The sequence below is a fragment of the Triturus cristatus genome, chromosome 8 (genome assembly GCF_964204655.1).
Source record: "Triturus cristatus chromosome 8, aTriCri1.1, whole genome shotgun sequence".
NCBI lineage: Eukaryota > Metazoa > Chordata > Amphibia > Caudata > Salamandridae > Triturus > Triturus cristatus.
This window is the reverse complement of record NC_140591.1, coordinates 1186625439-1186638474: the sequence shown is the minus strand read 5'-3', so window position 1 is coordinate 1186638474 and position 13036 is coordinate 1186625439. Positions and strand designations below refer to the sequence as shown.

The 13036-nt window shown below is 42.5% G+C and overlaps 1 protein-coding gene across 2 annotated transcripts in view; it reads right to left on the bottom strand.

The window, feature by feature from the left end:
* Positions 1-13036, bottom strand: part of OCA2 (OCA2 melanosomal transmembrane protein) — a 1032003-nt gene that overhangs the window by 245104 nt on the left and 773863 nt on the right. For both annotated transcript variants that reach the window (XM_085622873.1, XM_085622872.1), the window contains 2 exons: positions 4620-4679; positions 1779-1883 (listed from right to left, as the gene is read on the bottom strand). In XM_085622873.1, coding sequence (XP_085478999.1) covers positions 1779-1883; positions 4620-4679 — 165 coding nt within the window. The remainder of the gene's footprint in view (positions 1-1778; positions 1884-4619; positions 4680-13036) is intronic.

Below are 13036 nucleotides of genomic sequence, written 5' to 3'. Positions count from 1 at the left end.
ATCATGTCTGCTCTGCAACGTGGTGGAAGTAACTTCTCCCCGCTCTTTTCTTTTGCCAATTAGGAGACTGGGGGGCCGGGCGGTTGAACCTTGTTTACTCTGTCCTGGTATTTGATAGGGCATGGGGCGACTTTGCGCAAAACTCATCACTGCCCGAGCAGGAGCCTATCTTCAAACTCCTGCTCTACACAGGGCATGCGCAGCAAACCTAATGGTTTGTGAATGTGAGTGAGGGGCATTGCTCCTCTCCCACATGCGCAGACCATATTCTGAAATCCTGCTCGTCTCTGCCTGCGTGCGCTGTGCGTGACATGCGCACTTTCACCAATGAAGCGCACAGGCGGGCCCGGAAATGTAAACAGACAAATTGTAAGCTGTCCATTCGTCTGTTTACATTCCTGTTCACCTGTTGCCCGATTCTTTTGTGGGGCGCTGCCCCAACGTCCCTAATGGACCAGCCGCCACTGATTAATAATATAGTTGCTAATAAAGGTTTTCAGCCAAACTTCATCCACCAGTATGCTGTTGTGCCATTCACATTTTTCATTCACCCATTATAGCGTGCTTCATGTGGCAGTGGTTCAACACACTTCAGCCACTGTGTGAAATTACTTCCAGTTACAATATACTGCCTTTTTACAAGGAACACATCCACACACAAAGTAGTCATCTTCTGTGTTAAGCCTTACTATGGTAATGAGTAGTTTTTTAAACCAAAAAATATACTTGCCTGTAGCCAAAGAAGCTTTTTAGATTGATATGAACCCGGCTGCTTCCCCAACAATAAAGTTTTGCAGAAACCTTGACAGAACAAAATAGAATTGACAAAGCAAAAAGGCTGGCAGCAATTGCCCGACCTAATACCTTTTCCAATGCTGCTCTCTTTTGAGTTAAGCACTCCATGGGAGTGCATAGTTTTTCCAGCTGTCTCCCTGGTGAACTTCTCTCCCCCTGTGCTACTGCTTTTCCCTGCACCCTCCATGTTCCGCACACCCATGTGTTGCTTTCTCGCCATTGTGTTGCTCCCTCTGCTGCTCCATGTGCTGTTGCATGTTGTATCTCCTCCCCGCCCTGCTCTGTGTTGCATCCATACGCCCCACATTGATTCCCCTCGAATTAATTACCCTCACTTGTCGGTTGCTTCCATGTACCCTGGCCCACAGCGTTGCCCTCTACCAGTCACCCTCACTTTAAAAAACAACAACTTTTGCGCCATATATATATAAAGCTTTAACATGTTGTAGGCGTGTGTATACACAACAGGACATGACTAATTCGTTATAGTGCCTTGTTTTTTTTTGGTTTTTTTCTTTAGTCATGCTGCGCAGCAAAATGGATGCTGCGCAGCTTCGTTAAAAATCGCTGGCAAAGCCAATAGGTCCCAAAGGTGGGCCCTATTGGCTTTTTTTCAGTTTTATAGAGCGTGAACTCGACCGGAAGGTATCAGAGGGCTTTACATGACCACAGAGCACCAGCTGCAGACGGACACATTCATTTCTCGGCACGGGGAGATTATGGGATTTTTCCAGAATCACAGGATGTTTGAGTCTCCCGTCAGACTCGAACCTGGTTCCCCAGCTTCAAAGTTTGCCAATGCTAGTTTCTAATGCAAGAGGTTAACAATTGGGAAACGTTTCCGTTTATGAAAGTGGAGCTTTCACAATTAAACAGTTACCTTTGAAAATCGGTTGCTAAGCAACTCACTTTTCCGCAATTCGCAGTCACTATTGAAAATGGCATTTTCGACAAACTCCCCCGTGTATCACCGAGGGACCTACCATTGTAGCAGTGAAGGGGATGTTGTCAATTAGGGATGATGCCAGAGCCGAGACCCAAACTACAAGGATAAGGGCAACCGCGAGCCGCTGATCATCGGGAACCGCCTGCAAGAGATCATAAAAGAGGCAAGTTTAGAAACGCGAATAAAAACAACCTCTCTGCGTACTCAAACACCATAATCATGTTCAATAAGGACTGCTTAGCAACACCACTAAACACATGTAATCTGATGCACTTTGTGTACAACCTAGGGGGTCGGGGACAAATCGCAGTAGGGTATTCATAGCCGAGCATCTGTTTCCACACCCCCAGTGGCCTGACATTTCGGCAGTATATAGATATATTTCTGCAGATTAGCCAGTAAGGTAGCTCAGTGAGTCATAAGATTTCTGCTGACACACTGATCTGTAGGTCAGGAGCTTGAATCTCAGCAAGGGGTGACTCAGTCTTACATCCTTTCGAGGTGCGTTAATTAAAATACCATTTAAGTGAGCAACAGAAATCTGTTATTAAAGTGCTTAGAAAGCGCAGCATTGTTGTATAAGCAAGTTGCTTTTTCCTACAGGCCACTGAAGTTGCACGGTTTGTAAATTGTGTGTAAACGAGGAGAAATGGAGGAGTTTCATATTTCCTTAACAAATGATCACACATGAGGCATGGTTATTTACTAAACGGAGATCATAGATTAACTTTCGGTGTGACACCATAAAGTTTCCATTTGCACAGACATGGCATTGCATTGTATTGTAACATTTATATAGCACTTAGCATCCCCACGTGGGGTGCTGAAGCACTTGTTAGAGAAAAAAGACTGTGCAAGGGTAAAGTTATCTAATTGGTCTAAGAAATTCAAAGTGCCAGGTGACCCAGAAGCAACCTGCTGTTTTACTTTGGAGATTAGAATATTAAGGCGCCACACTGCATGCTGTTCCAACCCAAGGACTATAGAGATGGGCTTTGGTGAGCAGATTCCTTGGGACATAAGAGAACAGAGCAAGAAGGCCCTTTTCAAGCAGACAAACGAGTTTTGTTAAACCATTCCCACTCCCTTCTACTAAGTGAATTACCTTTTATTATGACAGATGAAAAATATAACAGTCCAATACTAAACCTAATACATCTTTTAAGGTTTAATTAAATTACAACCTGAAAATAACAGCGATCAGACGCTATAACACTAAGCATATAGTTTCAATTCAAGAAGTGAAGCAGCTTCAATGAGTGCAAATGTGGCTCACAAGGCTACCTCGGTATGAACAATAGACAAGGCAACCCTACAGAAGGTGCACATAGGGATTGCTTAAAAAATACAGTATTAAAAAGTCTAGTCCATAGTGTTTAAGTAAAACTTTAATATAAGTAAAGTCAACATCAAGGAAAAAAGATAAGGCACTTTAAAGAAATTGGAAAGGAGGTAAGGAGGGCAATGTAAAAGGAACCAAAGGGTTGCCTTAAAAATCAATGAAAATAATAAAGTAATGAAAAAATGATAGTTTGTGTGACCTCCCCAAACATTTGTCGATGACCTTAGTGCCCCTGATAAGGGCCTGCGAGTGCATGCAATCAAATATAAGGTTAGGGTTTGTTCCAAAGAAGAATTCTACATTCACACTTACAAAAAATATGTGAATTTAAAAATAATGAGTTGGCCAACCTGCAAGCGGTACTAGAGCTGACACTAAGGTGGTCTTTTGCTTAAAATACGATTGTGTCCAGTCTAACTATTTGCTTGAACTCCACTTTAGGGGGCAGCAAGCTTTTGTGTTAAGTCCAGCAACATCAGCCCATTGACAATTTTCAGCCCAGCAAGAAGAAGAAAATACACATTCCATTCTTCTCCAAGGACAGAACTTCGTCTGGAATTAATCAAAAATGATATTGGCATTCCTAGACACTACTTAAGTGTCGGCCCCTAGCCCATTTCATATGTTTTACTGAGAATAGTACAAGGAACCAGGCCTACAAATAGTCAGGTTACTGCTAACACTGTGTGTGGTGGTGGGAGGTGAGTAATGGGTACCCGGGGCCCGCTGGAATTTGACTGGTCCTCTTCCTATCGTGAACAAAGAATTGAAAGCTTAGTCGATAAATGGGCTCTCCATCCTGCTGTAGTAGATGGGACAGGCAAGGAATTTTGGAAAATCCTTTTAATTGACAATTTTCAAAGAAAAACGCTAGATCAAATTCTAAATGGCCTGAGAAACAAGCAAAATCCTATCTTAATCCAGGCCCAATTTCTGACAACTTGGATTGGCAAAAGAAAGGGAAAAAAAGACTGGCCTGGTCTACTATTTCTATTTTAGAGGCATACTATTTAAAGAGAACAACATTTTTAGAGAAATATGGGATTGTAAAAAACGTGTATAACCTTGTGTTTGCTTCATTTTCAGGGTAGTGTACATTCTTCAAAATGACATTCATTCTTTCAAAGGCAGTACCAGAATGAACAATACCAGAAGAATACAAACCAACCATTTATTCAGCAGGACCAGAGGCAAACGAAGACAGGTAAAATAGACGAATGAACTCCTACACAAATATTGAAAATCAATACACTAATCCACATAATTATCGACCACGGCCCAGGAGCAAGCGTGCACATTCAGAGCGACAAACCATTCAGGCTCGAAGCGTGAAACGCAAAAGGAAAATACTTGACCAAAATCGGATATCTATGCCTTTTAAATGAAAAGAGCACTCACCAGTTAACTGGACACAATATGCAGGGAAAGGATGTGGTGCATCACTTGTCTTGCAGAGGTTGACCATTCATGTATTTTAGCACACCAAAACGTGTAGCTATTTATTTGTAGTCACAAAAGTAAATTAAACAATTTTACCTTTATTAATAGTGCTGTCTGTTCCCCTATGAAATCAATTAAGTGCAGATGAGCCAAAGCCTAGAGGAGGTAAAGAAAATGGAAAAAAGGCAGGGAATAAGCAACTGCATTGTAATCACATTGAAAACATTACCATGCTGCTACAGAACAAATAATACTACATCTCAGTTTTTATGTTGAAAAACTACATTATTTAGCACAATAATATTCTTTTTAATTGTTTTAATTGTGCATAAAAACAAAAATAAAATGTGTAGTCAGCAGCACCATTAAATATACTCATACAAGGTGAAGTCAAGAATAATATATACTATGCCTTGTGCTACAATGATTGGACACCTCAAAGGAGGATGCACAATTCAGCATCACATAGAATAATCTTATTTATGCATACATAATTTAGTGAGAATAAAGCGTCATATTGCATAATTAGATCCAGGCCTTGTCTAAATTAGTTGTTTACTATTAAGGTACTCCACACAGCCAACGGCATCTCACACAACAGACGTACAGAAATTAATGATTCCAAAGGATTCTTTCAAATATTTAGTGAACCACAAGTCAAGCAATGCAGATTGCCTGTTGCATGTAATGCTGGTGAAGGCAGTATTGGTGTAAAGTTAATAAAAATGCATACACAGAATCCCAGAATTCTCCTATGCATTGAGATGTGTTTTAGTAGTATATATCTAGGTTTCAGAAAGCCTACAACATACTTTAATGTTATGATCATTAAACATCACTCACGGGTGAAATTATAGCATCATTGTGCAACCGACCAAGTTGACTACATTGACTTTATTTAGGCAGGCAAGATGGCTCAGGGAGCTACTGCGCATCTGCGGTGATATGAAGGACACAATTTTGGACTGCAGGTAAAGCAGACTCAGCCTTTTAGCCTTCTGAGCTCTGTAAACTGAGGGCCATTAAACTGGATGATAGTAACATCTGTTAATTAAAATACAAGCATTGGCAAACCAATAAGTCTGACTTATGAATACAAGTGCCTTTTGTGTCACTGATGATGGTAGGCATTCAATAAGTCATACACACACTCAATCACTAATCTGTGCACTAATGCATTAATTTATCAGCCCACTGACTCATCCTTTCATTCTCCGTCTGACACCAGCAAACAAACTCAACACATGCAAGACAATTTACAAGAACACAAGTAGAACAAGCATTGGCATAGCCAATAGGTCTCGCTTTTGGGACCTTATAGGTATTTAGTTATGCAGCACAATATCCTTGGTGCTACAACATCAACCGTTGCATGGCTAAACACTTATAAGGTCCCCAAGGCGAGACCTATTGGCTATGCCAATGCTTGTTTACATAGTAACTGTTGAGTATCAGCTACGTCCTACTCCCAAATAAACAGCTAGCATTTCAACTGACCAGAGTGAGAGAGAGATTGAGAGAGAGAGAGAGAGATTAACAGAGCGAGATTGAGAGAGAGATTTAGAGAGAAATATTGAGAGAGTGAGATTGAGAGAGAGAGAGATTGAGAGAGAGAGAGATTGAGAGAGAGAGATTGAGAGAGAGATTGAGAGAGAGATTGAGGGAGAGATTGAGAGAGAGATTGAGAGAGAGATTGAGAGCGAGAGAGAGAGAGAGAGAGAGAGAGAGATATTTAGAGAGAGATTTAAAGAGTGAGATTTCGAGAGATTTCGAGAGAGAGTTTTCGAGAGAGCAATTTCGAGAGAGATTTCGAGAGAGGGATTTCGAGCGAGAGATTTCGAGCGAGAGATTTCGAGCGAGAGATTTCGAGCGAGAGATTTCGAGCAAGAGATTTCGAGCGAGAGATTTAGAAAGAGAGGGGGAGAGCTTTAGAGAGAGAGATATTGAGAGATATTGAGAGAGAGAGAGAGAGAGAGAGAGAGAGAGAGAGAGAGAGACCTAAAGGGTTGTTACATTTTTGAAAGACAAAAATGTGACAAGAGTACATTGACAACGGTTAAATACTGTTTTCATTCTCTTCATTCCACATTGCTTTGAAAAATGGAAATGAAAACTTTAGAATTTCAAAGCAGGTGGTGGTTTGACATGTGTTTACGTCAATGAAAGCAGTACTATTGTGGAAAGAGTAAGGACTTTGTTGCTTCCCTACATGAAGAACAGACCAGTAGCAGTGGTAGGCATTTAAGCCGTGTGTGTGACATACACTGAATAGAAGTCCATCTCTCTTTAGATCTGGAAAGCAGCAATTACATTCTGATTGAAAACAATCCTCCTTTTTTACCCAAACAATAACTGTTTTGTGCTAGCTGATATATGTTGTTGGAAGGATCTTTAGTAAGATGTTTATAGCGCATGTCTTGAAGACATGCATTACATAGATGTTAAAGGCATCAGAGCTTCAGACAGGTTTTTATACAACGTATGCAGCCATTGCCTAGACAAAAAATGTTATGCATGAGAGGAGTGAAGATGTTTCAACCAGACCCACTCTTGGAGGAAAGAAATATATGTAAAGAGAGACGGGGAGATACAGAGGGAAAGAGAAAGTAGAAGACAGCCGCAAGAAAGGACAAGCCCAGCAGGGAGTGGTGCGCGCACGTACTAGGTTAGAGGGGAGACAAATGAAGAGCAAAAGAAGGGACCTGACCATGGGAGAGGGACAATGAGGGAGAATAAGGATTGGAGAAAAATAGTTTGGGTGGACAAACAGTAGATGCAAACAGCTCCAGGGGAAAGAGAATATAAAGCTGGAGGGGGAAATACTGAAATCGGACTATGGTGATGGATAGGAGTAGTGGAGAGAATCCAAAAAAACTAGATATATGACGAGAAGAAGGGCTGAAGACCAGGGGGCAGAGAAGGTGTGAGAGAGGGTGACAGTACTGTCAATAACAGTAGGGGAGAGAAAGTAGATGACAAGAGACAAAGATAGAGACACCGAGGGTGGCAAAAGACAGAGAAAACAGAGGAAAGAGGGGAGAAAGGGCAAGAAAAAGTGGGGCGTGAGGACAGTAGAAGTCACACGAGTGAGTGGCAATAGTTTACAAAACAGTAAAGGAGATACAGTTGGTGAGAAGAGAGAAACGAACTGTTGACAAAGAACAAACATGCGGCAAATGGCACACAGGGTCGTGTAAAGCCAAGCAAAAGAGTAGTTAATTTCTTTGGAGGAATTGGATGCTGTGTGGCCGAAAACCCTACCTTCCGCATTACCAAATTGAGTGACTCTGGGCATACAAACGTACATAACATTTGGCTAAATCATATATACTCTTTCTAAAATTACATTTGGAAACTGTGAATTATATTACATGCCCTTAGTTTTATAAGAGAACATATACTGTTCAGTGCAAAGGAAATAGGTGACCACCTGCCCACTACTTACAGGGGTCGTTCTTGAATTCAGCTTAATGTTCACCCGAACATGATTTCAAAACTACCGGATCGCATCGCATAAAAGCCGACGCAATGGTAAACCATATTCTGAAAATCGTCTTGAAGTGGGATGGCCTGGTAATGTATAAGGTGACCTAGGATTGGAGCATTCGACGCACGTCAGCCAATCATAGAAAATGTTACAAGATTGCGAAGTGCCTATTAGCTATGGAGTCGATAATACGCTCTAGCTGTGTTCCCTTATTTGGCAACGGATATGTATTGCATTTACATTGGTGATAGCTCCGCCGTGGCTGTCAGTCGAGACTGAGATGAAGCAGTCACAACCTGGGCGATGGCAGCCTATCTCAGCGCGGGCAAGCCAGATTGCTGTCTGTGGTGGGGAGGGGCAGTGCGGGCATAAAGTGCTAAATAGGAGCATAGACGGAAGCAATGACGGGCAGAGGTGCGAGCGAGGAGGCGCGCGCGCGCTAAAAGGAGATATTTTTAAAAAGCATTGGCCGCGTGGCCGGGCGTGAAAGTTGTGGGGCCTCGCGGCCCTGAAAGTGAAAGTGGCCAGATGGTGCCAGGAGCAGCAGCAGCCAGCGGGAAGAGCTGGACTCGCTCTGTGGGGGGGAGGGGGAGGAGCATTCGAAAGGAAAGCCAGATGGCGCCTGATCAAGCGATGTGTGGAATGCCATTACAGAAAGCCAGATGGCGGCTACGCACGCGTAACCGCAAGTTAGAGGCCAGCAAAAGCATGGGGTAGCACTTTGAAAATCCACTTACTAAATGTCTCGCAGAGCAGCGCATGCACTGGCTCAAGCAAGACCTAAAAAAGAAAAAATGCTGGCTTCTGAAAAGGGGGGCATATGACAGTAGCAAGTGTCCATCTTTCCAAGGTATTGGAAATAGTCTATAATTGTTTTAAAGTTCAAGCATGGCATTGGTAAGAACCAATGTGTTGGCCATCTTGGAATGGTGAAGCAATGATATGCTACAGAATACAGCATTCCATTGCTGGTTTGGAGAAGATGACACGTGGGATGCAGCATACTGCAGATGAAATGAGCGGCCATCAAGTGGCCAGTTAGCACTGCTAGGAGAGCTCTAGTGTACTCTTAAGAAACAGTAACAAAAAGACGAGAAGAGTTGAAATGGAAGGAAAACTATAAAAGGAGAAAATTCAAAAATAAAGGACTGGTTAATCAGCCCTGACACTGCAGTGATGTAGATTCTTGCACCAGACTCCATTATTCAAAGATACTTATTGTTAGTCTGATTTCAGTTATACATAAGTTATTTCACAAGTTTATATGACACAAGCGCACACGCAGCTTCATCAATGACATTTTCTGGTTAACTAAGCAGCATACGAGACATGTCTGGCCGAGGTGCCCTAGGAATATCTATTTTAGGGTAGTCTGATATATATATATATATATATATATATTATCTACTGGCGGTCGCCAGTAGATAGTTATAGTTAGGACCGTGTTTCCATAGGAAATCCGCAACATTCTATTTGGAATAACTTTGGCGCCGGTTGACGAATCCTCGAGAAATTTTCAAAATAGGTGGGGCGCTCCGCTCCTACCCTGAAAGTCTCGGGGGGATTCGTCAAGCGGGGGCTGAGAAAAAAGGGGGGTCCCAAAACGCGTTTTCCCCATGCAATTTTCCATAGGGACCTTTAGTCCAAGGTACAGCCCGAACGGCTGAACAGAATTACTTGAAATTTGGCAGAGAGGTAGTCCTCAGCTCAGGGATGTGCCTTTTGCATATATGGAGTCAAACTGTTCAGTAGTTCCTGAGAAAATTGCAGTTAAAAGCACATACATATCTATAGCCGTGCACCGTGCGCGCACCGTGGGAGCACCCTAACGTGCGCGAGCGTAATTCTGATTGGTGGTTACATGTTAGTCAATGTTCGAATCGGTCGAAATCAGGAAGTGTCGGCCGCCATTTTGTTTGTTTTCAGTGCGAGAGTGAAAAAGGAAGGTGGCGAACGTGAAAAGGGGGCAGGGTAGAGAGTTCCTGACCCCCTAGCCTTTGTCAGGGGGTCCCTGAAGGACCCCGAAGGCAGAAAAAAACATTTTAAATTTATTTTTTTTTAAATCGCGGGGGTGCGCGCACCATGCGCGCACGGTGAAAAACCAAAAAATACGTAGTTTATCGTAAAATAAATATATTAAAAAAATAATACATACATAACTTAGCATTTAAAAAACATTTGAAATTCACTGAAAAAAACATAAGTTTCACACACGTTATAGTTAGGAATTAGCATTTAAAAAACCTTGCAAATTCACTTAAAAAACCATAGGTTTCACACATGTTATAGTTAGGTGGATATTTCACTCCTAAAAAAACCAATGAAATTCCCCCGTTATAGTTAGTTCAGATAACTATAACTCACGCGGCTGCCACTCTATCACAAGGATGATGTCATCAGTGATGTCATGAATGATGCCACTGACCATGTCATGAGTGATGTAATATGTGACGTCATCAGTAGTGGATTGCAGTCGCGCGAGTTATAGTTATCTGAACTAACTATAACGGGGGAATTTCATTGTTTTTTTTACGAGTGAAATATCCACCTAACTATAACATGTGTGAAACCTATGGTTTTTTAAGTGAATATATATATATTAACAATGATGATGTGCACAGAGGTGACGCATCCCAAGATTATTGAATCGGGAAAGAATTTTACACTACATTTCTGTCCTTCTAGTTATCGCTCATTAGTTAGATTACACAGTGGTCAGTTTAACTATCCAAGCCTCCGTGTTTATATAATAGAAGACAGAGTTCTGCGCTAGAGCTGTACAGAGAGAAGTAAGATTCTTTATCGACTGCTGTCCTTCCTGGGCCCTGGTTGGACCTAGGAAGCTGTAACTGAGTTCAGCTGAAATCTAATTATGAAAGGCTCCCTCCTCCTTGCTTTTTTGGATAAAGGTCTGACAATAGAGGCCCTCTGTGTTACACGTATGAAGAGTAACAATTGTAGCAATTTCCCCGCAGTCAATTTCAAGCTTACTTTCATGCTCTCAGAGTAGTGAATGATAGGAGTGGGTGTAGGAATTAGGGAACCTGTTGCTGTGAATCACAATTGAAACATTTGTCGAGATCACTCTCCTGTTAACTGTAATAATAGGAGTCTGTTTCCTATCTTCTTTGGTCATAGCACATGTACTTATTGATAGAAAAATACAATTAATGTTTTTAAACATACATTTTATCATCATTAGTACAGATGCCAGAGAGTGACATTCTTGTGCGAAAGGTTTGTTTTCTGAATACTGCTGAAAGGGGGGCGGTTTCATTTACTAGAATACACACCTCTCCTGTGAAGCGGTGCAGGGTGCAGTAAACAAGATTCATCTTCCTCATACATAGCACATTGAGCTCAGTCCTTGAGTTATTGGGTAGGAAGGTTTAAATCTTTAGACTTATGGTACAACCCTAAGATATGTAACATGGAGCCCAACGTCTGCTTCTGATTTTGCGGGGTTTGGGGCGGGGGAGGGTTGAGGGGTCTTGAATGAGCACCCTCAAAAGAACCATCAATACAACTATACAGAGATATCCATTGTAATCCAGGTTAAAAAAAACTCCTTCATGAAAAATTAGGAACCCCCATGTCTCCTGCCATTCTAACATCTCGGCTTAGTGAGGCAGGTGTCACTGGTCCGGCACTGAGTCTCCTTAATTCCTTTCTCCTTGATAGGGAACAGAGAGTGATGCTCGGCAACCACCTCTCCCCTGCAAAGTCTTTGCAATGTGGGGTGCCACAGGGGTCGGCATTAAGTCCCACCCTGTTTAATATCTACGTGGCCCCCCTTGCTAGACTAGTAAGATCGCAGGGGATGGAGGTGGTATCATACGCCGATGACACCCAGATTATGGTCTCGCTGACTCAATCCTCTGTCATAACATCTGCCTTTAGCTTCAGGTCCTGCATGCAACATGTTGCAGACTGGATGGTTGCCAACTCCTTGAAGCTAAATGGCGACAAGACTGAGGTCTTGATCTTCGGGAAGGACCAAGAGATTTGGTCGAGTGAGTGGTGGCCTCCCTCTCTTGGCATCTGCCCGACTCCATCTCAATCTGCCAGAAATCTGGGTGTAATGTTCGACACCTCACTCTCGATGTCCCTACAGGTGAATCGGACTGTTTCGACCTGCTGGGGCGTGATCAGGACGCTCAATAGAATTCGCAGCTATTTGTCACCTCAAGCTCGTAAGCAGATTGCAGTCGCCCTTGTTGGTTCCAGGTTGGATTATTGCAACTCTCTTTACATGGAAGCCAACAAGGGCCTTATACATCGACTGCAAATCGTGCAGAACGCTGCCGCACGTTTTGTCCTGGATCTTTCCAGGGCTTCTTCTGCTACTGCTGCGAGGAGAGACCTTCACTGGTTGCCTATTCAGCACAGAATTTATTTTAAAATTCTGTGTTTGACATATAGAGCACTGGAGGATGAATCTAAAGGCGCTATCAGCTCTCTGCTTACTCGTTACCGCCCCTCAAGGCCTCTGCGCTCTTCAGGGTTGTTTCAACTTGTTGTTCCTCGCTTTAAGCTCACCAGATGGGGAGCCAGGGCCTTTTCAGTTGTTGCTCCACAACTTTGGAACAACTTGCCGATAGAGTTGAAGACCCTGCCCTCTTTAGCGCTGTTTAAAAAGGCCCTAAAAACTTGGTGCTTTTCTAGAGCTTACACAGGTTGAGCTGCAGGAGCTTTGTTACGAGCTGGATTTGGAATTAGGCGCCTTGACGCCCATTGGGCTATGTTCGCGCATGACAAGATCCCTTTTATTATTATTATTATTATTTTGTGGGTTAGTCGAGCTTAATTCAAAAGGTAAAATCCCCATCTGCAGTTTCCCAGTTACAATTCATATTGTTTGAATTTGTTCGCTTCAAATGGCAGTTCTTTCTGTTGTAATAGGAGCTAAATACAGAGAGGCAGGTACACAGTATCTCCAAGCAAATGGAGTCCCCCAATATGTGGGGGGCAGTTACTTTTGTTATAGCTGCTTCTGCATATGAAACGTTTTATTCATGGGTAGAGC